General features: G+C 34.5%; 4 protein-coding genes across 6 annotated transcripts; 3 read left to right on the top strand and 1 right to left on the bottom strand.

The window, feature by feature from the left end:
• Positions 1 to 910: 910 nt before the first annotated feature.
• On the top strand, positions 911 to 5,962 carry LOC143446824 (argininosuccinate lyase-like). Its single transcript, XM_076946642.1, has 10 exons — positions 911 to 1,071; positions 2,374 to 2,557; positions 2,849 to 3,003; positions 3,172 to 3,326; positions 3,397 to 3,611; positions 3,810 to 4,009; positions 4,217 to 4,330; positions 4,420 to 4,530; positions 4,627 to 4,733; positions 5,020 to 5,962. The coding sequence occupies exons 1-10, from the start codon at positions 1,054 to 1,056 to the stop codon at positions 5,156 to 5,158; spliced, it is 1,398 nt and encodes a 465-aa protein (XP_076802757.1). The 5' UTR covers positions 911 to 1,053; the 3' UTR covers positions 5,159 to 5,962.
• A 3,021-nt stretch (positions 5,963 to 8,983) lies between these two features.
• Positions 8,984 to 12,099, top strand: LOC143445515 (peptidyl-prolyl cis-trans isomerase B-like). Its single transcript, XM_076944666.1, has 5 exons — positions 8,984 to 9,141; positions 9,213 to 9,326; positions 10,888 to 10,987; positions 11,375 to 11,559; positions 11,638 to 12,099. The coding sequence occupies exons 1-5, from the start codon at positions 9,016 to 9,018 to the stop codon at positions 11,797 to 11,799; spliced, it is 687 nt and encodes a 228-aa protein (XP_076800781.1). The 5' UTR covers positions 8,984 to 9,015; the 3' UTR covers positions 11,800 to 12,099.
• A 340-nt stretch (positions 12,100 to 12,439) lies between these two features.
• Positions 12,440 to 22,241, bottom strand: LOC143445514 (coiled-coil domain-containing protein 87-like). 3 transcript variants are annotated; one of them, XM_076944664.1, is made up of 25 exons: positions 21,987 to 22,241; positions 19,907 to 20,086; positions 19,675 to 19,785; positions 19,354 to 19,493; positions 19,160 to 19,274; positions 18,928 to 19,059; positions 18,721 to 18,839; positions 18,547 to 18,619; positions 18,335 to 18,458; positions 17,984 to 18,137; positions 17,722 to 17,866; positions 17,483 to 17,612; positions 16,757 to 16,887; positions 16,496 to 16,627; positions 16,030 to 16,224; positions 15,784 to 15,884; positions 15,518 to 15,633; positions 15,319 to 15,445; positions 14,734 to 15,131; positions 14,540 to 14,623; positions 14,362 to 14,461; positions 13,795 to 13,999; positions 13,610 to 13,724; positions 13,061 to 13,238; positions 12,440 to 12,938 (listed from the first exon to the last, which is right to left on the bottom strand). In XM_076944664.1, exons 2-25 carry the CDS (start codon positions 20,045 to 20,047, stop codon positions 12,755 to 12,757), a joined length of 3,450 nt encoding a protein of 1,149 aa, XP_076800779.1. In that variant the 5' UTR covers positions 20,048 to 20,086; positions 21,987 to 22,241; the 3' UTR covers positions 12,440 to 12,754. The 3 variants fall into 3 exon arrangements, with proteins under 3 accessions (XP_076800779.1, XP_076800778.1, XP_076800780.1); XM_076944663.1 differs by lacking the exon at positions 21,987 to 22,241 and adding an exon at positions 20,563 to 20,807; XM_076944665.1 differs by lacking the exons at positions 14,362 to 14,461; positions 14,540 to 14,623; positions 14,734 to 15,131; positions 21,987 to 22,241 and adding an exon at positions 20,563 to 20,807.
• A 2,218-nt stretch (positions 22,242 to 24,459) lies between these two features.
• Positions 24,460 to 26,036, top strand: LOC143445994 (microfibril-associated glycoprotein 4-like). Its single transcript, XM_076945423.1, has 6 exons — positions 24,460 to 24,832; positions 24,961 to 25,064; positions 25,144 to 25,240; positions 25,305 to 25,401; positions 25,461 to 25,595; positions 25,768 to 26,036. The coding sequence occupies exons 1-6, from the start codon at positions 24,562 to 24,564 to the stop codon at positions 25,952 to 25,954; spliced, it is 891 nt and encodes a 296-aa protein (XP_076801538.1). The 5' UTR covers positions 24,460 to 24,561; the 3' UTR covers positions 25,955 to 26,036.
• Positions 26,037 to 26,538: the final 502 nt, after the last annotated feature.

The raw sequence follows: 26,538 nt of genomic DNA, 5'->3' as shown, positions 1-26,538 counted from the left end.
GTAAAATTTTCCCCATTCCAAAGGCATATATCTTACTCTAGGGTAAGAAAGGCATACTTTCAACCATTGGAATGGGAAAAAATTCCCGTACTCTAGACCATTTTAATGGGCGGAGAGTAGACGACAGTTTAGAACTAACGATAACAAGTTGTGCGCTCTAGTACAAATGACGTAATTCGGCAATTATCAAAACCGGGTCGCGTTTATCACACACGACTAAAATATAGCACAGCGCATATGGTTAAACACACGAAATAAAGCACTAATAACATTATAATATCATCAGGTCGGCACGAGAATTTCGTAGGCAATAGGGCTAGTTATAAAAATTAGCACAAACCTACAGTAAGTAGACAAAGTCTTTATGTTAAAATCTCTTGTCTTTGATTTTTATGGTTAATGGATTTCTATGGTATTTGCTGTTGACTAATTGTAATCCTCATTTTGGGGTATCCCCTAAATAGTTTTGTGCTTGAATGGTCACAAAAAATAAGTTATTATTTTATAAGGTTTACGCTACGGTACTTTATAAATCTATAAAGTCTAACCTGAACCTGATTACATTGTAGTAATAGTAGTGTAGTTCTGGTAAATAGTCTAGGTCTAGTAGCTTTGATAAAAAGAAAATCTTTTATTACATTTTACTATTAATGGTTTGTGATTGGTATTGGTAATTGTTTGATTAGAGTATTAGACCTATGTTATCCTTTTGCGATTAAGGTAGCTTTAGCTCAGTTTTTTAATTAAGTATTTTTTGTTCTGTCAGGAGGATTTAATTTAACATTAATTTAGGTACAGTTCACTAGTGATGTTAAAATGTGAAAAACTAGCTTAAATCACTTACAATGCCAGTAGGTCTTTAGTTGATAGTGTAGCCTATAGGCCTATATACAGACATACATAGGCTAATTGATATGTACAAGGTCTAACTCTAACCGTCTATAGTTCAAAAATCATTTCAGTGAACAAGTAGCCTGTAGGCTACCTTAGGGTAAAATTTGCAGGCATTTTTACAAGACAGCGAAAAGTTTGTTGAAACTCTAAATTTACATTATGACGGAAATGAAGGAGGTAAATATACCATAACTTACAAGTCATTCTGACTGGAAAGTATGGCAGTTTTCAATGAGAAATCATGCATGCAAACATGCAATTTTGGCCTGGTGAAAATTAGGCAAAGTTCATTGCTTGAACGCCAATTTATAATAAATAAACAAAAAGCTAAGGTTTCAGTACATGTCATCAGGTCAAAATTTGTACCTTTACCAGCAAATTTCTTGTTAAAAACTGCCATACTTTTCAGTAGGGTCAGCAGCTAGATAAATTATAAATGTATTTGCTTGTACAGTACAACCTTTCTATTGCTAATATTGTTATCTCATGCATATTAATTTGGATTTTTGATAGGCCTCTGATATGCCCATAACTCAGAAGATGTGTTGTAAATGTATCATGAAGGAAACATTTACTTTGCATCATAATTTTGTGGAAACAAGAAGTATAAAAAGACATACGTTGAATGTTCAGGACATTTACAATTTTTAAACGAATGCGGATAACAAAGTTGATGTTTACACAAACACATTTTGATTAAGTCAACCATCGCTAAATTTGTAATAATTTTGCACGGTAGAAAAAGGTACGACGTATAAGCCCACTGCTGCTTTTTTGGGCTTGCATAAATGGGCTTATAACTCTACAGTACTTTTGGGGTTTTTTAACAACAAAATTTTAAAAAATCTGCTGCTGAGTGCTAGTTGGTCATGACGTAGGATTGTTTTAGTAAAATACAATTGCATTTTGTTAAAGTTCTTGTAACTCACTAGATATGAAATGTTTAGATTCGAAATTCCAGATTTGCTATCTCTGCTATTATAGAAACCAATAGGATTCTACTTTGCCCCTTCCTAGTTGCTACTTTATCAGCCACTCATTTTAACTCTACTTGCAATTACTGTGTGTCCTAACATTTTAGCCAAATTTTGCTCTATCTGATCTTGCTCAAACACTTTAGAATTTGGAACCCAGCCAAACCTTTTTATGGTCCTGACTTGTGCCAGATTTTCACAAATTATACCATATCTAGTTATTCAGTCATTTTTCAGCTGATAATTGTACATATTAAGAGAAAAATTTCACTTGCGAACTTTTTGGTCTGTATTATTATTTAAGTTTGCTTGTCTTTTCAACTTTAATGTGTCATATCTAACAAGAAGCCTTGCACTTGATGTATCATTTGTCATAATTGATATCATCCAATTAGCACTGTTAAAATCTGCTTTTCATGTAAAATTTGTCACCAAAAACATTTAGTATTTTTTTACTTTGTGGTAAACTATTTGTATCACCATTTTCATTGTAAATATCTTTCAGGAAACCAAACTCTGGGGAGGAAGATTTGATGCAAAAATTGATGTGCTCATGGAAAAGTTTAATTCTTCAATTTCATTTGATCAACAAATGTGGCAAGCTGATATCCAGGGGAGCAAGGCATATGCAAAAGCTCTGCATAAAGCTAAGCTCATAACGGAAGCTGAGCTGGAAGCAATGCTTTTAGGTTGTATATATGGTATCAGGTTATAGGCTACAAAACGTAAATGCACCGCCTGCAGCAGCAGATTACACTGATTATTATTGTTTTTGAAATTTATAGCAATAGTAAAATGTGGTTGGACCTTAAAAATAAACGCTACCGCACTTTGCTTCAGATTTTTGTATAGGCTACTGTTCAGTATTGATATTTTTACTGTTTTGCCACCATCATTTTTTTTATCACATGTGTGGTCCTTTAATCAATTAAAGAAATTCAATTGAAAGTTGATTTTTTATTGTATATCTAATCATTTAGGCTTGGACAATCTTGAAAAAGAATGGAGCAGTGAAAAGTTTGAAATAAAACCATCTGATGAAGATATTCACACTGCTAATGAACGCAGACTATCTGAAATAATTGGTGCTGACATTGCAGGAAAGTTGCATACTGGACGAAGTAGAAATGACCAAGTGAGGAAAGCTATATGTATGTTAATGCTTACAAAAAAGCAGCTAAAAAACAATATTAAAACTGATATAAAATGCATTCCTGTGCTCACATTTTGTTGCTTGTAAAGTTTGATTAATATAATTGGTTAATGTAATTTATTAATCAAACTTAGTCTATAAACTTTTCAGGTTGTTACAGACACAAGACTATGGTTACGAAGCCAACTAAATATTATTAAGAAACACCTTTGCACACTTATACTTGCTATTACCAGTCGTGCCGAAGAAGATATTAATGTGTTGATGCCAGGTTATACTCATTTGCAGAGGGCACAACCAATCAGGCAAAATTTTTAAGCAAAACAATTTCCCAGTAATTTGCAAATGTGGTCATAAGCTATTTTTGTTTTATAGATGGAGCCATTGGCTTATGAGTTATGGCGTATGTCTGCTGCGAGATATGGACAAGGTTGTGCAAATCCAACACAGAGTTAGTACATTACCTCTGGGATGTGGAGCTTTGGCTGGAAATCCTTTTGCAATTGATCGACAGTTCTTAGCAGATGAGCTAAAATTTCAGTCAGTTAGTCTAAATAGCATGGACACAATAGGAAATCGTGATTTTATAGGTACAAAAATGTATGGAATGAAATTATTCTACTTTAAGTATTCAACTTTTTAAGGTGCTGTACAGTGTATGCAGTAAAATGCTTGTTACTGGTTGAGTGCATTCAATAAAAAAGTAGCAAGTATAGGACTAGGTATTAACTGTTGATATCATTTTTCCATATCTCCTTGATGCTACTAATTACTGTACATGTACAAAGCTGAAGTGTTATTCTGGGCCACCCAAGTTTGCAATCATCTGAGCAGGCTAGCTGAGGATTTGATCATTTTTGCAAGCAATGAATTTTCTTTTGTGAAACTCTCTGATGCATTCAGCACTGGCAGCAGCTTAATGCCGCAAAAGAAAAACCCAGATAGTTTGGAACTTATACGAGGAAAAGCTGGAACTGTGCTAGGAAGGGTAATTTTTGAATGAATCATACAACAATCAGAATCATAATCGTGTATTTTATTATATCTTTGAGCTTTAGAAAACTTTTGCACAACTTGAACTCTGTTGAATTTTTTACTGATGATTAAAGAGTTTTTATGTCATTGTTATGTGTCTTATGCAGCACATTTGTAAGTTGCTAGTACAGTCTCTGGTATGCCTTTTCTGTATTTGAAGATGACAGGATTTATGGCAACAACAAAGGGTCTACCAAGTACATATAATAAAGACCTACAAGAGGACAAAGTAGCATTATTTGAAGTTTGTGATACAACTGCAGCTATGATACAGGTAAGGATAGTTCTACTTTGCAGATATCTTGCATCTTTTGCCAGTAAATAGAAATGTCTGAATATTGAATGCATATAATGGATTTTTAGATTGCTGCTGGGGTAATTTCTACCCTAGAAGTCAACCAACCTGCAATGAAAAGTGCATTGAGTTATGACATGCTGGCCACTGATGTTGCATATTATCTTGTCAGAAAAGGAGTATGCTATTTTTTTTGCAAATAAACAAGCATAATCATACGCTTGTATTTCTGTAGTTTTATCGAAAATAAAATTTGGAAATAAAATGTTTTTTAGGTTCCCTTTCGTGAAGCACATGCACTTTCAGGTCAAGTTGTCAAGAAGTCGGAGAAATTAAAGTGCAAGCTGAACGAAGTTCCTTTTAGTGAAATGTTGCAGATAAGGTAATGTTTTGTTTAATTTTGGTCGTATGGTTACAATTGTTTTCTGGTCATCATTTTGACCGTTGTGCGTCACCACTCGACTGCATTTCCAAAATTCAGTGTGAAACTATTCCATGTGCAAAAGCCGGTAGTGGCTGAACTATGTTAACCCAGTATATCGTAAAATATAACAACAGAATATAAGATGTGTAAATAGGTTAGGTTCTTTTTCATAAACAAACTTCAGTTAGTCAAACTGGTATTTGAAACACAGTATACCTTAGTAGTGTTTTTCTATGTATTTTAGTGATAAATTTGCAAAAGACATTGAAGAAGTGTGGGATTTTGAAAGCTCAGTTGAACAATACACATCGGCTGGTGGAACAAGCAAATCCTGCGTTCTGGAGCAAATCAAACTTGTTAGGATAAAATTAAATGAGTGCTGACTAAATACAGAATCTATATAAAAGCACTGAAGTCGCAATGATACGACCCAATATTTGACTATTGCAATTAAGAAATAATATGCATTTTTTAAATTTCCAAATGCTAATTTACAATTTACACCTGGCAAGTTAACCTAATTAAATGGTGCAATTAGTAGGCTGTTTGAGACCACGGATGCAATATGTGTTTAACGTAACTTATTCCGCTGAAGATGCAAATCTCAGAAAGACACGTTAACGCTATTAATTTTTTTGTAACGCCTTCTAACTTCTAAGCAATCATATATAAATCATTGTTAATTAAAATATTCGTTTTCCTGCTCTGTTTCATGAAGTGAAATCAAAACGATTCATCACTATATTTTTTGTGTGGAACATATTATAAATGTTTACTCTTTGTATCGCATTCACTGTACAAAGCTTTGTAGTTGTCAAGATTTCAATTTGTGATTTACTAACTTCTAACTTATTAGCTTGTTTCGTGTTATGTTTGTTCTAAGACAATGGTTCATAACCTTTTTTTGCCGCGACCCAAATTCTTATCTGTGGAGCGGTGGCGACCTTAGTTGAATTTTGAGTATATTATACTTATTTTGGAGGCCTCTCGCGTGTCGTATAGTATAGAAAAGATATATTAATATCCACTTTCAGTGTCGTAGCCAGGACCCAGTCGCGACCAAAGGGGTTAAGAACCACTGTTCTAAGATATAGGTTAAAGCACTTCGTGTATTTATTTGTAACTGGTTCTGTATGGTTTGTCGGCTTAAATAAAACTAACTCGCAAAATAAAAATGCTTAACGCATCGTGGTAGTTTTACTGTATAAAATTGCAAGTTTCAAAAGCAATAAGCTGGTTCCTGTGTATTTATCTCTTAACCTGAAATAAATGTTTCGAATTATGACTAAGTAAATCCCTGAGTGCGGAGGCAGCGTTCTACTCCGTGGCCTATTTGGCTGCAGAGGTGGGCAGTACCGTGGTAGTATAACACCGAATTATTGTACCGCAGTATTTTTTCAATACCTTTACCGTCGGTACTTTTTTGTAAAAGTACAGAATTACTTGGTACTTTTAAAATTCTTCGATTATTTCAAGATTTTGAGAAGTATGTTTTTTAAAACTTCATTTTAATTAACACTTAGTGCCAATTTTAGCGCTTTATGTTAATCTAATAAAGTCGCAAAGAGAGAGTACACATATTTTTGAACTTGAGGTAACCTTCATCACCCTGTCCGCTAGATAGCGGTTGAATGCCACATTTATTTGCGAAAAACATTATTTATTTTTTATTACCTGTTCACATTTTGATTCAGTCGTTTTTTAGACAGGGATGCATACAGACCCTTTTTTGAGGCGTCTTTCCACCTCAAGCTATGTCTGTGTTTTGGCACAGGCTATCTACCAATAAAATAATATCAAATTAGCAGCAGTGGTGTACCAGGAACAGCTCAACAACATATTCATTGCCTAATGTCTTATGTTTTGATGACCCCGGTAAGATTGAAACGCAACCTTTGATTGGAATCTACACTGGAGTCAGCTTAGCAAAGCAATCCTTTAGTTTTGCAGTGTACTCGAGTGATACACTGCACGATCGTGTTCAGAAGGATGTGGGAGAGAATGTGCAACTTTCAACGTATTCCTATCTATATTCTCTGTTCGCATTTCGAGTCAGTTGTCTTTTAGACAAGGAGGCATACAGACGAATTTTTTGAGACGTCTCTCCACATCAAGTTATGCCTGTTTTCTGGCACATGTTATTTACCAATAAAACAATATGAAGTTAGCCGCAGTGATGTACCAGGAACAGCTCAACAACATATATATATAACATTTTGTCTTTCATTGCGCTATCCTATGTCGGGGTCATAATATCGGCAAAAATTGCATTTGCAACAGGATCCGCTGAGTAAAAAGTACCGAGTACCGGCAAAATACCGAACTACTTTTTTGAAATAATATCGAATATTGGAACCGTCGGTACATTTTATGCCAAGTACCGTAACTGACGGTACTTTCAAAGTACCAACTGCCCACCTCTGTATGGCGCTGTCCGACGCTATATGGTATTATTTATTTTTCGCCATTCTCTGTGCAGTGAAAAATAAAATGCTAACTGTCTTTATGATAAATTCTATTCACAGACTAGGGCAAAGAAAACGATTCTGCTGAAATATTACTGTAAGCTAAAAACTTCATGTCGGTCATCATCCATGTGACGCATGGCTGCTTTTGTCACGCTTGATCGCTTGACAGTGTGTATGTGGCACAAAAATAGAGCTTCTTCAGTCTTTCACGTGTCTTTTGTGTGCTTGCTGGTGCTATGGAAATTGTTACTTGTTTTGTCTGTTGTTGCCTTCGGTCAACGGAGCAGACTGGCAGGGATTGGGGAAGAAAGTGCGTTATGCGAAAAGATGTCTAATTTACAAGTGCACAACCAGAGGATGCCTTTGTGTGTTAGACCCCAGCTAGTCAAATTGTGACGTCATCTGGTTGTGCAGTAGTATTTGCTTTCTGCTGTGTTGTGCGTAATTTGATTATATAGCTTAACAATGGCCACTTCAATAATGTAATACGGGTTGTTAACTTAAACTAAATATTAAAACAAAAAAGTGCTGATTTGTTTCAACTCCAGTGATTAGGTTAAGCAAAATGTTGCGTCTCTCAAACAATTCTGGAAAGTGTTTACTAAGGTATGCAGTTCTCACAAAAATGAACGAATTTGTATTTGGAATAGGCAATTTGAAGGCAGGTACTGCTTGATGTTGCTGCTCACTAACTGTGTTCAGTGTGCATATGACGAGTTGTATCAAGCTTAATCAGTGTTAAACGTTCATATTTATTCAACCAAAAGCATCGTGTGATGTCATCACGAGCACTTGAACTCGTGTTGGTCTTATTAACTATCACCCAGCCTTGACAAGCCCTCTTCCTAGGTGTTTACATTTTTGTGCTATGCATACCTAGTTCAGAGGTTAGTTTTGGGCTACCTCTGTCAGATTCGAATCTCTTATTTTTACTGTAGGCCAAAGGTATTCAAAGCATTGTAGTTACCAGGGATGTGCCGCGAGTATCATGAAGGTCGACACAAACGAATCCCAAATCTATTCGTATTGGAACTAAACAATAAAATTTCCTCCAAAAGTTGTCAAGTCTTGCTTCTGAAATGACGTAATCGATAAACAAATCGCTTTCTTTCAAAAAATAGTGTTTAAAAAAACGATTGAAAAAGCAAAATCATTAGGAAAATGACCTTCATTGTAAGGACTGCTGACTCTAGTTTAGCATTGTCGGGAAACTAGATCATCATTTTTCACGAAATGCAGTAAATTTATAAGTAATATTGTATTCGGGTTCGCCATTGTTGGTATTCTTGTTCGCCCGAATCTTCCATAAAGGCAATATTCGGCGAATCTATTCGGGTTTGGGTTCTTGCCATTATTTTACAGCAGTTGTTAATGTACTATTGGGTGTAACTAGTAACAGTAGCTGTTGAAAATTATTTTAAATTGTGGTCATTGAGTCCGAATTTCAGATTTTAACTCCTTATTCTATTCATATTCTTAAATCTCAATTACTCTTTTTTAAGTCTGCAAGATGGGTTATTTGATCTCTCTACCCAGACTGCTTCATTGGGTTTTTGGGTAAGGTGCTTACAAATTAAAATAACAATTTGACATCCAAAAAAGACATTCTCCAAACAGAAAATGTGGTTGTATAGTGAAGTTGTTGCAGTTAATACTGATATCTTAATATTTAACTGAATATATATGTAATATCTTGCTTTTCTAAAATTTAAGTTTTTTTTGTTTCAAATTTGTGAAATCAATTCTTCACTTTTATTTGACAAATTTAGCCTATGGTAGTTAAAGTTATAACCGTGATGAAGTTTCTTGTAGCAGCATCAATTTTGGTTGCTGTCTTAGTATTCCTGCTGGTTCCTGGTGAATCCGAGGCAAAATCGGGTCCACTGGTCACACATGTGGTAGGTGTCAGTTATACTCAATAAATCTATGAATCACTTGCATGCTTCTAAAATACAACATTTGTTTTCAGGTTTACTTTGATATTACCATTGGAGGAAAAGATGTTGGCAGAATAGAAATGGGGCTGTTTGGCAAAACCGTTCCTAAAACGAGCGAAAATTTTTTTTTGCTTTCCACCGGCAAGGTAAAATGGTTAATATTTGTTTACTGGTTTAGAATTGAGTAAGAATATCTGACTATACCAAATTATAGACTAAAGTTTTTGTATGCAAAGTTTATGATTTTAAGCTTTTAGCCTTTTTTGCTTAGTGTTGCCCATAACTGACAAGATTTACGAAATTACTTAATGAAGCTGCTGTTACAAAGGCGTGGTGTAAATTACGTATTATCCTACTTCTTGGGTATATATATATTTTATTCGTACAAAACAGCACTCAACTCTTGGCCCACATTGCCTTTGTTTGGAAAACAGGCAATAGCATAAACCATGTTACCTGCTATTTGTTGTAGTGATGAGTATGAACAGTATAGTTGGGGTGATAACATATTGCACAAAGAATATTGCTTGCTTCGCACAGAAGTCGGTCTCATATTACTTCGTTAGAGATTTTGGTACAAAGCTAAGTTTAGGATAATGTTTATCGCAAGCCTGATTAATAATTAATTAATTATTACTGTGAATAACCTTAAAATTTTACCTTGCTTTTTTAACAAAAAACATGAATCATATGAATCTCCTTCACTAATAAACAACAATAATGCCAAAGCATTATCACAAAACAACACGCTGTAGTAGCAAAAATTTTGTAATTGCTGAGAGATGTATGGTACGTAAATCAGAGATTAAGTGTCGAGTTAGATTATAAATTTGAAACACTTACGGTAGATTCAATTATAAATCAAGTGCCATATGCACAGATACTCATGCAAAATTTAATAAGGCTAGGGGTGTGTTCCAGTAGTATAGTAGCAAATAAATAAAAATAGTAAAGAAATAGTAGCAAGGAGAAATTGCCGGTAGCAATTTCTGAAAAATTGTCATTGTAAGCAAAGATGTCTTTATAGGTGAAGTTTGAAGTTAAGGTTAGTTGCCACAGACAACCCTACATAACGATTGTTTTTGAAATAGTTATTAGGATGCAGTGCAAAAACAATGCAATATTGTCAGGATGTAGGCAACTGCATGTGATAAGGTTACAAACCTAGAAACCACTGATAACTTGTGATAAGTTAACAAACAAAATTACCTGTTTGTGTCAATAATACCACATATTTTTCTGCACAGTTATTATGTTTTTTAGAAAATTCATGATTGTTGTTAGATAAACACTTTCACCAATCTCAATGTTGTGACAGGTTTCAAACTTAGCAATTTACGACTTACAAACAAATAATCTACTGCAATTTAGAACGTAGTTACGTAAAATCACCGAACCACAACAGCTTGCCTTAGAAAGTGACTGTAACCAAGTTTTTTCTATGTTAAACGTATAATTTGTAAACAGGGACTTTGTAACAAGTATCATTTATTAATCTGTACATGAAGTGACACTATAACCGGAGTCACTATATAGGCCATTCCTACTGTACTAATATTCTTGTGCAAGGTGTGAATTATGCTGTCCTGATGAACAGTTTTAAATTTGGGAATATATTGTAAAAAATCATGATAAATGTATGTCAATTGAAACTTACCCTAAGACAAACTTGCATTGAAGACAGCAATGTTGTTTATTTCCTTGCAGGGTAAGCAAGGTTACACTTACAAAGGCAGCAAATTCCATCGTGTTATCAAACAGTTTATGCTTCAGGGGGGTGATTTCACCAGAGGCGATGGCACTGGAGGTAGTAATTCAGAAATAGTGTATATACGTATCGTATAGAACAAGAAAAATAAAATTAAAAATAAATTGTTACTGAAATGTATATGTTAGCATGCTTTGAGCAATTCTTTTGTGATATATCCTGTTTTGTAGTGTTACCATAGTTTTGAAGGCACTCTAGTGTTAAATTCTGTTTTTGAGTTTTCTACACAAGCTTTCAAAAGCATAACCTTGCCTAATCATGTGTACTAAAACATTTAACCCTAGAGTGCCATCCTAAATCTTGCTTTTTTCATTTAACTATATACGCTTGTCGCTGATTATCCCAGGTTAACACTGTTGAGCCACCATCACAGTTTAGAAGAAATCTAGATGTAATGAATTTATGCAAGTTTGTTTTTGTTTGTAGGAAAAAGTGTTTTCGGCGATAAGTTTCCTGATGAAAACTTTAAACTAAAACATTATGGAAAGGGCTGGCTCAGCATGGCAAATGCTGGAAAAGACACTAATGGTTCACAGTTCTTCCTCACTACAGTGAAGACACCTTGGCTTGATGGAAAACATGTGGTTTTTGGAAAAGTTTTGCGAGGGATTGTACGAAAACTGCTACCATAGATGCATTGCAACTCATTTTACTTGTAATGAATCTTTTTTGTTTGTTATGTTTTTTAGAAAGTCGTTGATGAAATTGAAAGGAATCCCACTAATCCTGGTGATCGTCCAAAGGAGGAGGTCATCATCAAAGAATGTGGTGGTGTAGAGATTGAAAAACCCTTTGCAGTGTCAAAAGAAGAAGTCAAGGAGGACATGAAAAAAGTCAACTATCAACTGTAGATTTTTGGAAAAGCTTTGCATTCCAGTCAAGTTCTCGAACACATTGATCCTATTCCATAAGTTTATTCTCAAATAGGAAGCTTTATTGGATAATGTCATGAAGTTTATTTGTTTGTGCTGGTATGAAGCATTTAGTTAGAAAAGAGTATTAGTTTTGTTAAAATTTTGTAAATGAATTTTTTTCTGATTTGTTTGCCAAAAAGAATTTGCTTTTGCCAGACGTGCTACTAAAATTCAGTTATTCATTGGCAATTATTCCGAAATAATCGTTAGACAATAAAACAGGAATTTTGCTTACAATGAGTTTAAAATTAATGAAACTATAAACACATGTAAAAAATATCTGAGGGTAAGACTGCAATGAAATGTTGGCATTTACAACAGAATTTTCTTTTAATGGTCAACGTCTATCTCGAAAAAGTAGAAATTCCTATTTCAAATCAATAGTAGTAATAAATCAACAGGAGGAAATACTTCACCACTAAAGGGTGGGTAGCATCAAAGTTTAATTGAAGTGATTACACCTGTTACTTACGTGAAGATCGCAATTCCCTATGTATTTTGATATTGTGTTGCAATTTGTAGTACTATATGGTACTCAAATTTTAATATAATATTACTCTCTGAAGGCATAAGCAAATGCAAGGCAGTTCATTTATTAGAAAAAGAGCAGGTAAAGACAAATACACTCTAAAATATTTATAACAATACGATTTACTACTTAAAGACAATATTATGCAGTGTAAAATAGTTGCGTTTAAAATTGTACCTATACAGTTTGTTACCATCACAGTTAAAACAGCGTATAGTAAAATTAAAAAAATTATAAGTTAAAACATTGATACAGTGTGTATTACCAGTAAGTTTGAATAGGAAGTATATAAAATATCTCGGTAATAGGTAGTCTAGTTTTTAAAAACGACTTAGATCTTTTGTAGGTGTGACGAAAGCCCATTTATTGCTTCATTGTGACAGCTTTAACAGGTATTCGAATTTGGTTGGACGTATACGTATTAGCAGTTGTCTTGGTCACGGTAATGTGATTGTCTCTCATAAACTGCATTAGTTGTTCAGGCTGGCCTTGCTCATATAACCTTCTACAACGACGTTCTTGCTGTAGCCAGTAGAGCATCTCCACCCTGAAGCAATATGCTTGTGAAAGAGAGATCGTGAAATTAATCTTGCATGTAAGGAATCAGTTATCACTGTGACTAAATCAACAAATAATAATAAGAAACACTACTTTGTGATTACTACATACTTGTCCAAGCTCATTTTTTCATGGTAGGGCCTTCCTTCGAATGCGATAATATCATTGTACAAGGAATATATAGACTGCAGAAGTGGAGAAATTTGTTTTTCAAGTGCCTCCAACTTATGGTATAAACAAGCTCTGGTCTTAGCCTCTTGTAAGCGAGACACAGATGAGCCTTTCGGACCTACACAGATAAGTTAGTGCTTAAGCCGGAAAAGGTCAACTCTTAGTAAGTGGCATCGACACTAATTTCAACAATGGAAAAGTATCGTCACCAGAATAAGAGCATGAATACTAAATTGGACCAACATTGACCAAAATATGGTCAATAAGCACATTAAGTTAATCAAAAACATTGTTAGAAGAAGGTATTCCTGTTTATTTCCAACTTATTTGAAGGCAATTATTCAGCCCATTTTGAATTTATTCTAGTGGTAATATTATTATGTTAATGATATAAAAACACATCCCCTTATAAAGTACGGTATCCTGATTAAATCCTATTGGTTTGGGTACTGGTGTAGTATCCAAGATATTGGAAACAATCAATATCACCTTTAAAAAAGAATCTGTGGGGATCAGAAGCATCACGTTCAAACATTTCCAATTCATGCAAAAGTTTTTCTCTTTTCAGTATCAGTTCTGCTACTTTTTCCCAAGCTGTAACACTCTGAATACAATTGGATCAATTTTAAACCAAAACTCTGAAATGCTCTTTAAATGGTATTTACATTGTCTACCTCTTCCAACAAGGGCATATACTCGTCGGAGCTATATTTAAGAGCAGCGTCAAGTTTCTGTGAAGAAGACATTTTCAGCCGTTTCCATACTGATTCCAGACGAGCCTGAACACTAAGTGGGGCGGGAGTTTTTGCTTCTGTGGAGATTGTGGTTGCTTTTTCATGGGGTGATTTGGCAGAAAATGAAACTGCTCTACTGGATGATCTATTAGAAAATAATTGTTTTTGAAAATTTTATGCAAATTCTGTTATACCATGTACTACTAGTTTATTACATATATATATTTTATGGTGGTGGAATCATAATCTTTATCCTCGGATTGAGGAAAGTTTAATGAACAACTTAAACTCAGTGATAATTCCTTTGGTCACCACTAACAACATTTCAATTGTTTCAAAAGTTGTGATACACGCTAGATGTATTATCCTATATCTTAAAGCTTCAGTAAAGCTACCAAGCTATTGAAAAAATTTTTTGGCAAGCAGGATTTAGAGATTTCAATCAAACACAAGGTTACATAAAGCTGATATAAATGATTTATGCTGATGGTATTCCTTGTAATTTACAGCTTGTAATAGCCTTTCAATAAGTTGATGGAAGGTTTGTTAACATCACCCTTTGACGGCCTCCAGTGTTCACATCTGGTAACATTTGAAGTTATGTTTTCTGTTGAAAAAACAAATTGTTTCCTAAAGCACAATGTCGTACCTGTAAAATTTAAAAAACAAAACTAACTATACTGACCAATTTTGATTGAAACCTTGCACAATGTTCCGATTTTAGCAGACTGAACATTGCCTCCTAAGTTAAAATCGCTTAAAATTTCACCTGCAAAATATAATAAAACTATCTCTTTGTTAATAGTTCTTCATTCTTTCATGCAAAAGTCTAAATTTTCTGCTCAAACTTTTTAATAAGGCTCGGTCTCATTTGATTACCGGGTGTCGAGTTTTGTTGTTCTGACTCTGTGCTGTCTTCCTGCTGCGTCATTAGCATATTAGTACTCGTAAATGTACTGTCTGTGTCCATTTCTGTACTACTGAGACCACTGTCTTGAAGCAAAGGCTTGGCGAAGTTGTCTCTCTGCTTTCTAACATCGGGGATGACCCCTCTCGGAAGTGGTGCGAGATCTTTGCTTTCTGATGTGGTTGTTGTGGAAAATTGATCATCCGTGCTTTCTTTGCTAACCTCACTTGATGTGTCTTCTTCATCTTCACTCTCTTCCTCTGATGAACTACTGAGTGTTTGTGGAATCTGCAAAGTTCTAAATCTGCGAGGAGAAGCTGACTTCCTGCGAGGCGAGGTTTCTTCCTGGAAACTTGATTCACTATCAGCACTATAACACATTTCATGTCCATGACAGTTTCAGTGTGTCAGGTTATTTAAGAGCAGTGTAGCAAAGGTTATTGTAAGGTTTCATGGTTTATTTAAAATGTCGTCCTATATGTTAGCAATACAGCTACTGCTACTTTTTTTTTATATAATTACACATATATAGTATAAATAATCCTCTTTGTCACTACCTTTCTGCCAAGTTTACTTGGGGAAGCTGAATACTTTCTGGTGACAGTGGGCGACTAGTTTCAGGCATTTCAAGATCGATTTCCTCATCAAGTGAAGGTATATTTGCAGCATTTGGTTGATCATATTCTAAAACGTATCTTCTGCTGTTTATATCACGAGGTAACACACAAGTTTCATCAACATATGGCGATGACAAACCTTCTAGATCTGGGTATCTTCCCAGTCCACCAACCATAACGGTGTTTACATTCCAAAGACCACGCACATAGTGCTCTTTTTTTGCCTTAATTTCTGCAAGTTTTGCCTCTTGTTTCCTATTAAAAGTTTCAAAAAATAAAGAGTAAAATTGACATGCAGCCTAAAATGATCATCTAGCTAAGCAAACAAAACGGATAAATGTTAGATGTTAAACAGATAGCATGAAATAAGTTGCAGACAGATACAGACAGTAAGAATGCATATACCTTTCTGATTCCAGGCGAGCACTCTTAGATGTTGAATCTGTATCTGATTCACTTGCTTCACTGTTGTAGAAGTGATACAAAACACTAAGAAAATCAGTTTCCTAAAAAAGAACGTTTGTCTCATTCAAAAATCATGAAAGGTGTTTGAATAGCAATGCTATGGTAACAGTAGATCAACTATTTCTTTGAGCTGTTTTTGAAATTCAAATACAGCTTTACTTGGCTACTTAAAACTTGCAGTTCTACCTTTGTTGACAAATATTTGAAGTAATCATCAGTGTTGAGTGTTGCCTTCCACCATGCAAGCCACGAAGCATATACCCTTGACGTCTTTTCAGCAGCTTGAGCATGCAATGTACGAGGACCCAACTGATTGCTTCTTGACCCAGACGTAGCAGCTGAAACTACAGGACAAATGCCCTTTTCCCATGTATCTTGAGGCTGAAGATGTTGTTTTAGTTTCAGTATGACAAATATTTCACGGAGCCATTTCATAAATCAGTGATAAAACGACAATAATACATATAATGCAATGGTGTTATAATAACAAGAGGTACTGTATTATATAAAATGTCATTAATTAGGAGTTAAGTTTGTGTTTTGGTTTAGAGTTTGTTTCGGTACTGGTAACACATTTCCAGAAATCTATCCAATGTTTATGGCAAGCATTACTACTTTGATCAATGAAAAATCACCAAAATAAGAAACTAACCTCTCCAGCCCATGGTGGTTGCTGTCCTAACTTTCTTAAATCTGGATTTATAATCTGCTGAGATTGTGGGCGTGTCAGTGTGCTTGATGAAAATATCCTGTTCAGATCAATATTTTCAGCTGGTTTCACAACCTGAAAAGTACAAATATCAAAAATTTAATCTAAAACCTCAAAGATGAATTTATTCTTTTAAAACAAAAATGTTGTTCAGGCGAGATACGTGATAGGACATTTAAACATGACAGCGTATTGAAGTTTTACCGTCGCATCATTGTCAAAATGCAAATGATCATCTCTAACAGTTTTCATGATTTCATCATAAACCTCCTTGAGCTCTTCTCCTTGGAATAAATTAGCATCGAGTTCCTTCACTGTGGCTGGTGAAATTTCACCTGGGGATTGGTAAAGGTAGTGAGGTTTTAACTTGGGTTTGGATTGCTTTAGGCTTTGTCAAATTTAAAAGCATAAAAACAAAACCTAATTTACAGAATATCTTTGAATAACTAGTGATACGTTTAATCATTTGTAGGCTTGTGCCAAATCAAAAAGACTCGAATTTATGACAATAAAAGTCAAGAGATTTTGATATTTGTGTGAATCTGAATCAAATATGCAAACTTCAATCATTTCCATAAATTAAGGTACCGGACATGCAAATAAATCATGATTTAACTCATCAACTTGTTGGTAAATGACAGAAAACAACTTGTTTTCGCTGATGCAAAATTACTAAAAATTCTCACTACCATTCCACTTCCATTACAGTCAATGATAAAACTAAAAAACCTAAATGTTTTGCTCTTATCTTATGCAAAGAAAATGATTCGACCAAAATCTGACTATAAGGTTTAAATTACCGAGATAAATAAAAAAAATGGCCAATATTCGTGCAAAATGTTTGAATTTGTGTTCATGTTAATACATCCTTAATCATTTACATCTATAACTCTACTAAACAGTGGGAAAAAAATGAAATAAAGAACATACCAATAAGGTCGTTGTACAAGGGCCCATGCATTTCAAGTGAGACAGCAGGTAAATCTACTTTGTCAGGTATGTGGATATCTGATGTTCGAATAGTAAGACTTTTCTGCCCCAGAGGATTGGCGTGTCCTGGCTAAAATAAATATGAAGACGTGAGATTAATTACTGAATGTTGCTGGTTGCTGTTGTCTTCAAAACATGTAAAAAATGCGCACTTTTTCTTCGGTTATTGAGAAACTTACAACTTTAACTTGCACAACAGGAGGCTGGGGAAACTTTGGGTCTGGAAGTGGTTTATTTTCTTCTTCATCATGCAGTCGCTTTCTCTCATCCAATTCACTTTCGTACTTTTTCAATTCCTTCATTTTTTCTTCCTGCGCTTCTCGCCTAAGTTTTCAAAAAAAAAATATATGCCGCGCAACGCCCCAGTGCTTAAGCCACGCCAGCATACTTAGATTTAAGTTCAAATTAATATTGTTAAACTACCTAAGTCAGTTAAATAACCTTGAAATGGCTTGTATTAATGGAGGGATGTCTTTCTCTTCCACATAATCCTTATCTTCATCACCCTTTAACTGCATTTTGATAAGATTGGCCAAGTCTTCTTTCGGGTCCAAGCTTACTATATTTTTTTCTGGTTTTGTTGTCTTTCTGTAACCTGTGAAGTAAATTTATTAACCAATGAAAATTCAAATTGCCTTTATTCGCTAGACATGTCACCATGAAGCCCTAGCAAGGTTAAGGTGAACATTAAATGTTAAACCTGCAACTTGGGCAACGAAAACAATGAGCAGCAGGCAGCAGCATCAAATCAGAGTTTATCTTCGACAATATTTTAATTAAGTGTAATACTACCTCCTAGAAGTGCTGACTGTGGAGCACTGCTGACCTCTCTTGCTGAATGAACTTCATACATTGCTGAAGGAACAGCTTTGGGAGTTGATTGTAAGCGGGACTGAGCAAAAGGAGTCTCGGCATCCTGAAAATAATGATTATATTTAAATCTTCAGAAGTAACATAGTGAAATTCAAAATGAGTCTATCTAGTAAATAAAGTAAAAAAATTACATCTCTGTCTTTAAAAGAATCAAATATCCCTCCTGTGGGAAGAAGAGGCTCTGAGGGCCATTTCTTCATTTCCCTAATGAAAATGTGGATGCATCAAAATATATATCGTATGTATAAAACGAATGTTGTTTTGTTGCACCTAAAATAGCAGCTTTTCAAGAAATGAGCTCTTACCTAAATGTCGGTTGCTCTTTCGGAATGTAAATGGGGTCAACAGGGTCATACTCATCCTCTATAAATTGTTCATCATCTTCTGTTTCCACATATGAAGGCTTTGGCAGCAATTGATAAACCTAAAACAGGAATATGATAACAAACATAGTTTTTAAATAATGGTTTGACAATTGTAAGCATATTTCATCTTTTTTCAGTATTTTATACCTTTCCTATATCAAGTGCAGGCATTTGGCCTTTCATATCCTTAATCTCTTGAACAATGCTGAAGTCGCTTTGAGTGTTTAGCTTTGGCCTGCTTGTTGCAATTAAAGCTCGAAAAGACAAATGTCTTGGAGACTTAAACAATAAAGAAAAGTATTCTCATTACTGTTGGTCGCTGGGTTAAACTTAACTAACAATGGATTGGCAGTGTCTGGTGTAAAATGCCTTGTATTACCTTAGGAACCACAGGAGAAACTGGATCTTTTTTGCCTATGAGATTTAGAGAATCCTCTTCTGGCATTTTCTTTAAGTCCGCTATGATGTGACGACGTACAGCAAGAAGATTTAAGCTGAATTATAAAAATACTTGCATGCATCAATTTTTAAATGTTTAAAATTTAAGATAACCATAACAAAGTCTGAACCTACTATTTGCCAGCATCTAATGCAAGTTGCCCTCTAATTCGTGATAAGTTTGCTGCTTCACTGAAAACACCTCTTGCATTTAGAACTTTGATTCTATTGCAGTGGTAGAGGAAAAGCTGTTCACAGACTGTGACAATATGTACCTGATCCACAATTGTGGCAATAAAATGTCCTTATATCATGATTTTGCCAGCTGTGTTTTTTATTTTGTTAGTATCTTATTTGTTTTACATTGCAGCTTTTGCATTATGTTTAGGGTAAAAATTTTATTGAAGTTTTATGTTTAAGGATGTAAAGTCAATGTAAGTGATCAAAGAATATTACTGTTATTCTCCTTTGCAGCTCTTTGTTTTGACGATGTGTCAAAAACGGGTCAGCCACTTGCTGCCTAAAAACTGACCAAATTCCATTGACTTCACCAAGTATGACAGCACCCTGACAAAACATTTTCAAGAGTTTAAATGCAATGCAATCCAGAAATAGACGTTATCAGAAATTCAATACTACAACCCAAGCTAAAATTAAATATCATATAGAATCAATATCAATACTTTACCAAACTACGTTGGTCTTCAACTGATATATGTGTCCAGTATGGTCTTGGATTAATCCTTCTACGGACATGCTTACATAATATAGAAAATGTTTTAGGTACTGCACGTATTGTATCATTTATTGGAGTTACTGGTCTTTCCATCTCGTCTGAATCTTTTCTTTCATCTGCTGGATCATCGTCCTAAAATACCATGTCATAAAACTGATTGATACTGTGTTGTGCAGGTAAATAGGCTATATTGGTAACTGAAAAAATCAATGACTAGATTTAATGCAATAAACTAAGCAAAACACTCTTCAAATACGCCATTTTTATGATTTACTTTCATGTTAATTAACTGTACCATAGATATAGTTATTATCATCATACGGTTACATTTACAAGATTTTCAAACAATACCAGTATAATTTCAAAAACCTGGTGCAATGTTAACATTCTGGTTACTTGAAAATAAATGCTGTTTATAACCTGCAGCAGTGTATAGGTAGTTAGGTAAGTACATATCACATTTGATTACATATTATGTAGTCTTAGTTACAAACATAATCCATGAGTAATTACGCATATTAATATGTTATGTCATAGTATACTAATACTTTATGATAAGCTATGTTTATGCACAAAGGTGGGAATTGTAAATAAAAACATGAACTTACAGTTTGAGGATTATTTAATAACGAAAGAAAACTAAGGTTACTCAAACATTTCTTTTGTTCATCGAGCTTTGTATCGAAGACTAGATCTAGATCGTACATCCCTCTTGATTTTTGCACGTTGTATAAATTATTCTCATGATAATGACTTAAATTCGACAGGGGATCTCCAGTTTTTGCCATGGTTAACTAAAGTTGGGGTTAATAAAAACTTATTGCTAGCCGAAGAAAACAGAATGCTTATCACCACGAAAGTAAACAATTATAAACCGATGAGATGAACAACTCATAATATTTTCACAATACAATACTCATAAACTATTCCGAAATTTCAATAATTGAAAATACATGTATAAACATAACCTTGGTGCAAATTTGCCTAAACCTGTCACATCTGTCAGCAGTCCTAATAGTAAATCCAACGTAACATAGCAATTCCAATTTTTACTGACTGCCTTATCACAACTTCTCAGTTTTAATACTACAAAGTCTACTAGTATATCAAGTTCTGAAGTAATAATGCCTGATGAATCCAGAAAGAGGGGCCTAAAATGGTACCGGTTGTTCTTGCTAAGCTGCATGCATGTATGACCTCATAGGCCTATAGTATCACAAACAATTTCATTTTAACATGCATCTCAAAATGAGATCAGTGAGATGTGCCTTGTACTAAATTTATGTGGCGTGATGTGCCTGGAGCAAGAAAAACTTTGAAAGTGTGCTGTTTTATGGCATACAATTATAGACCAGTTTAGCTTGGTGATTGTCTTAGTGTTAATGTACAATGGTTTTAATGTATTGCATGTGTCGACAAGGCATACACTTATCTTCAACAAAAGCAAACCTAAAAAACTTTTATTTTTAAAATTATTTTGAACAATATGAGAAATTCAGCTCAACTGTTTACAGAGATTGGATATCGTATTTATACGATTATAAGCTGCTCTTGCCGTGGTGGAAAGCATGGCAACTGAACACTCGAGATTTTTTAATACTGTGCTTTGTGCACCTAAAACCAGAAAAGAGGGCACAAAAACAAGCTTTGTAATTAGACTAGTGTTCATTGCAGACTGCAAAATGTACAAGTACACCAGTTTTTACTCAATGCTCTTTGGTTTTAGCCGTCTTGCAACTGACTACTGTAATTTTGACCATCCTGCAAACCCGCAAAGTGGGAAATTTGAGATATCATGAATCGGGTCTCTTGTACTTTTTCACTCAAAATTGAAGGCGTGAATGAAAAAGAGTTATGTGGTAATGGTAAAAAAATTATGGCGTATTAATTTTTTAATATTCAATCCTGATATGGGAGTGCAAAAGTAAAGAATACCGGTATCCGACCATGCTTACAACTCATGTAGCATAGGCCTAATTCATACAAAAATTTAAAATATTTTATTTTTGAAATGATTAGAATATAATTTCACCTCAAATTAGATCTTTTTGTAGCCTTGCAGGGCAATGTAATGTATTTTTTGTTACCGGTAGGCCTGAATTTTTAACTTTCAGACTTTTGTACAATTTAGTACGGTACAAATAGCAATTTTAGTTCAATTTTGCCATTCATGTTTATTCTATAAAAATTACAATAGGATACTCCGTAATTCCTCAATTCTTCGCTTGCAGTAAACTATTGTGACGTTCGCCAAATTTCTCACTTTCCTCATACCATAAATGCTGCCCTGTCACTGCATCTTCTGGTCTTGTTGTGTGCAGCTCAGTTACCTTAGAAACACTGTCATGAAATAGCGTCAGCTTGTGAAATGGACAAAAGCTTTCAGATTTTAACTAGGGGCAGGCGGCAATTATGCAAATATAATTAATATGTTTGATTGTTTACATTTTTATTTTTAAAAGTTCTGTAATTGAAATATTTATAAACAAATTCCATGCTATTTAAGTCACATTACAGTCTACATAGGCCTAAAATATCGCTACCGATTGTAAAATTACGAAGGCGAATTATAACTGAAGTCTTCAAATTGCAGTGACTAAAACATGTTTAAATATACTATTCAGTATATATCTACTATACATACATTCATATAATAATATGTTTTTAAACATATATTAGTATGAAAATATTTTGTTTGCCACAAAGCATAGTATCAATAGTAATAAAGTACGATGCGCTTCTAGTTTATGACAACTTAATTTTAACTCTGGGTAAAAATATGATAAAAACATGATGTCACTTTTACGAGTGGACATCTTAAAATATTTAGCAAACATAAAATTTGGAAATCACCCAAAAACATACACAGTAACTTCGTTATTGCTTATAATGTTTTTATGGCCTATACATGCACCGCATATAAATCGCTTTGTAAATATATAATTAATTCTTAGCTCATTATTATCATTACTCTGACAAGCTTGTGTTTATAATTTTGCAATTCAGGAAATTGCGCGACAGACAATACCGGACTGAATGATAGCTGGTGGTGGCATGAATACAAAATTGTGAGGTTTAATTCTGTTTGGGGTAACGGTAGGGTTCCTGAACAAAACATTCATCGGTACAACTGGAAGAATAGCTGAACCATCATAAAAACAACTAATGTGTAATGTTCGTTGTTATTAGCTGCTTTGCTGGAAATATTTTCCAGTAATTCTTGCTGATCTAATTATTTTAAACGTCAAAAGTGGGAAGAGTTGGTAAGATATTTTTCTGATATCACTAAACTGTAATAGCCTACTGATTAATCAGCTAAATGAAATAATAATCAAATTTAAGCCCGTTAAAAAGATTTGTAACAAAAGACAATATGCCTATGAGTGCAATAAAGCTTAAATGCAATTAGCTTACATGTTCAACTTAAATCTGCAATCCAAAATAATCAAACCATGATGCAATGTGAATTGTAAGGATCTGAAAGGATAATTTAAAACAATTAAGGAGAAAAAAACTTGCTTAATTTGCTAATTGCTCTTATACATCATTTTTTCAAATTTGCTAGCAGAAAAACGTTGGAAAATAATTTTTGTTCATTTCTTCAATTGCATGGTTAGTTTGAACTCAATTATAAGCCAAATTTAAGTGCAATATAACGCCGCGACTCTTTTTATAGTTCTTGCTTTTAAAACTGCTATGAATTACGTCACTTGTTTTTCAGACCTCGGGTTACAAGAAAAACGATTTTAAACTTCTATTCGGTAAATTCAGTTAAATTTCACAAGAACACAATTCCATTTTAGTGTATAAACAACTTCAACTTGAGTGATTTGTGATTTTAACTTTTTGATAATCTCCATTTTAGGTAAAAAAATGATTCTGCTGAGCTGATTACTTCTCGTACTGTGATCGGTTCAGCAGTTGTTTTAATAGAAGACGTTTTGTCAAATTACTCCCGTCAAACTTTAGTTTGAAGGCTTCATCAAAAAAGAGAAAGCGATGAAACTCGCAGCGACAGTTCTTCTGTGTCTCTGCCTTGTGCAGATTGTTTGAACTCAGCAATTTTCAATGTGGAAACAACGATTTACAAAAATGCAAAAGCGTTACGCATGTATACATATTGATTTTCTTGGAACCATTTAGCTTTCCATAAACTCGTTTTAGGTTGGGAGAATTCGCATGTTGAGGAAAACGTTGGCAATATCTATTGCACAATTCAATTCAGAACTCAATTACGTATAAGACAAATTTAGATACAAGATAACATCGCAACTCCTTTTATAGTTGTTGCTTTCAAAACTGCACTAAATTACGTCACGTGTTTTCCAAACTTCGAGTTGCAAGAAAAAAGACTTTAACATTCTTTTCAGTAATTTTAGCTAAACATCACACAAACACGATACCATATTAGTAGATAAACAACTTCAACTTGAGTGAGTTATAATTTTAAATTTTTGATAATCTCCATTTCAGGTAAGAAAACATCTCTGCTAAACTATTTACTTCTAGTGCCATGGTCGGTACGAGAAGTAAAATAAAAAGAAGCCGTTTGTCAAGTCATTCGTATCAAATTTTAGTTTAAAGACTTCATTAAACAAGACGAAGCTATGAAACTCGCAGCGACAATTCCTTTGTGTGTCTGCCTTGTGCAGATCGCTTCAACTCAGCAGTGTCGTCAAATTACCGTTTGCGATGACGAGGACACGGGAGGAGGAAGAAGAAGAGGAGAGAAAGGAGAAATTGGAGCCCCAGGAAAGTCAGGAACGCCAGGCAGTAAAGGATCAAAAGGAGACAAAGGGGATGTTGGTCCAAGAGGAATCCAAGGAGATTCCTGTGCTTTGGGATCATTCGAAACAACAATATGGGAAAAACTTGCTGGTGAGCATTGCACTTTGGTTCAATCTGAAATTCATATTTTCAAAAAAGGTTTGCAAAAAAACACGTTTACTGAAAGTGTGGCATTCTTACTTAAACTATAGTTATTTACAGCTTTTTACTATCCATAGAAATAGAAGAAGGTCACTTGCCGTCATCATGCTTCGCATCATCTGTGTATGGAAGGCAGTTGTTACGTACCGGCGAGGAAGCGTTTTGTGACGGCGGTTGGACTGTAAATGTTGAAATGTAGTTTCTTTTGCAACTTTTACTTTAAATATAATAGGCTACGTCAGTTGTTGTTACTGTATCAGGTTTTCCAGAGAAGATTTGATGGAAGTGTAAGTTTTGATCGTAATTGGGACGACTATGTTGCTGGATTTGGTAGCCTTGACGGAGAGTTCTGGCTAGGTGAGGGCGATTTGCAATCTCATACTCCTAAAAATTTACATTGTTTGACCTCAATATTTTTAAGGCCTTGACAAAATTCACAATCTGACAAATGGCCGAGGATGTCGTTTAAGAATTGATATCTGGGATTTTGAGAATGATCACGCCTTTGCAGAATACAGGTGATTACGAGTGTGAAATTTTGTGATTTTTATTTACGTACCGAGATTGTTCTTTCCAGCTCATTTTCTATGGAAGATGAAAGCGATAACTACCGCCTTCATATCGGTGGCTACGGTGGCAACGCTGGTAATAGCATGACGTATAACAACAACATGCGATTCAGTACAAAAGATTCTGATAACGACGTGTGGAGGTAGTGTAGTTGACAATTTTATACTAGCTACAGTTACGGCCTATATTGTTAGTGCTATATTAGGCTTTCGTGGTGTTGCTGTAAATAGCTCTGTTTATTACCTTGTAGTTATCAGTAGCTGTTTTATACAGCGTATAGCTATTAAGTTTTGTTATCAATGAAATGTTGGCAGCCCTGGCAATTGCGCTGTTGACAATAACGGGCCAAACGGTGGTTGGTGGTGGCAAAGATGCGGACACGCAAGGCTCAATTCTGTTTGGGGAAGTGATGGAAATGCTGGGCAAAACATTGGCTGGTACGACTGGAAGGATAACTGGTCCGCCATGAAGACAACCAGTATGAAGTTTCGCTGTAATTAGACGCATATACCAAATGAATGAGAAGTAATGGTGAACGTTTTTAAATATATTGGCATATTTCAATAAAGTGGTCGTGAAAATATCAAGGTGCGTACTATTGTAATCTGACCTGCTCAAAGTTTGAATCTTATTTCAATTATCAGATAAACTTTTACCTTTATCAATTATCAGGTAAACTTGTTAGCCCAAGTTTAAAGTGATTGGAAAATCCAAAAACAAGTTTGATTTATTAAATCAAAGAAACATTGTCAGTAAGCATATTGGTGAAAGGATTTTTACTATAATATGTAGCGGATTAGTGGTCATGCAATTATTGCCAAAATTGTACAGTATCACAAATTTAGCGTTTTATTATGACGAAAAGGTCGGTTATTATGACGTCACAATCTATAAACAGTATGCCACGTGATTGTGGTTTGTATTAGGTATGGCAGGCTAGCTAACGCGTTTTGGGTAGAATATAGGTTTCCATAGGTAGGCTAAGTGATTATTGCTTAGTAGGAAAGTAATGTTTATTTTTAATATAGGAATGTCACAGATGACAGTACATAAACTGGCAAGCATTCTTGTTTTTACTGCAGTTA

This window comes from Clavelina lepadiformis, chromosome 2, assembly GCF_947623445.1.
Source record: "Clavelina lepadiformis chromosome 2, kaClaLepa1.1, whole genome shotgun sequence".
NCBI lineage: Eukaryota > Metazoa > Chordata > Ascidiacea > Aplousobranchia > Clavelinidae > Clavelina > Clavelina lepadiformis.
This window is presented reverse-complemented; position numbering and strand designations above follow the sequence as displayed.

What these genes read in the sequence shown, in the direction of transcription:
- LOC143446824 (XM_076946642.1), top strand. An exon ending in CAACTGCAGCTATGATACAG is followed by an intron (nt 4,331 to 4,419) that starts GTAAGGATAGTT and finishes ATGGATTTTTAG; the next exon opens with ATTGCTGCTGGGGTAATTTC. An exon ending in ATTATCTTGTCAGAAAAGGA is followed by an intron (nt 4,531 to 4,626) that starts GTATGCTATTTT and finishes AATGTTTTTTAG; the next exon opens with GTTCCCTTTCGTGAAGCACA.
- LOC143445994 (XM_076945423.1), top strand. Translation starts at nt 24,562, where the DNA reads ATGAAACTCGCAGCGACAATTCCTTTGTGTGTCTGCCTTGTGCAGATC. An exon ending in AATATGGGAAAAACTTGCTG is followed by an intron (nt 24,833 to 24,960) that starts GTGAGCATTGCA and finishes TACTATCCATAG; the next exon opens with AAATAGAAGAAGGTCACTTG. An exon ending in TTTGTGACGGCGGTTGGACT is followed by an intron (nt 25,065 to 25,143) that starts GTAAATGTTGAA and finishes TTACTGTATCAG; the next exon opens with GTTTTCCAGAGAAGATTTGA.
- LOC143445515 (XM_076944666.1), top strand. Translation starts at nt 9,016, where the DNA reads ATGGTAGTTAAAGTTATAACCGTGATGAAGTTTCTTGTAGCAGCATCA. An exon ending in GTCCACTGGTCACACATGTG is followed by an intron (nt 9,142 to 9,212) that starts GTAGGTGTCAGT and finishes ATTTGTTTTCAG; the next exon opens with GTTTACTTTGATATTACCAT. An exon ending in TTTTGCTTTCCACCGGCAAG is followed by an intron (nt 9,327 to 10,887) that starts GTAAAATGGTTA and finishes ATTTCCTTGCAG; the next exon opens with GGTAAGCAAGGTTACACTTA.
- LOC143445514 (XM_076944663.1), bottom strand. Translation starts at nt 20,742, where the DNA reads ATGGCAAAAACTGGAGATCCCCTGTCGAATTTAAGTCATTATCATGAG. An exon ending in TCAAATATTTGTCAACAAAG is followed by an intron (nt 15,885 to 16,029) that starts GTAGAACTGCAA and finishes GTTCTTTTTTAG; the next exon opens with GAAACTGATTTTCTTAGTGT. An exon ending in CCACAGATTCTTTTTTAAAG is followed by an intron (nt 13,239 to 13,609) that starts GTGATATTGATT and finishes TTATCTGTGTAG; the next exon opens with GTCCGAAAGGCTCATCTGTG.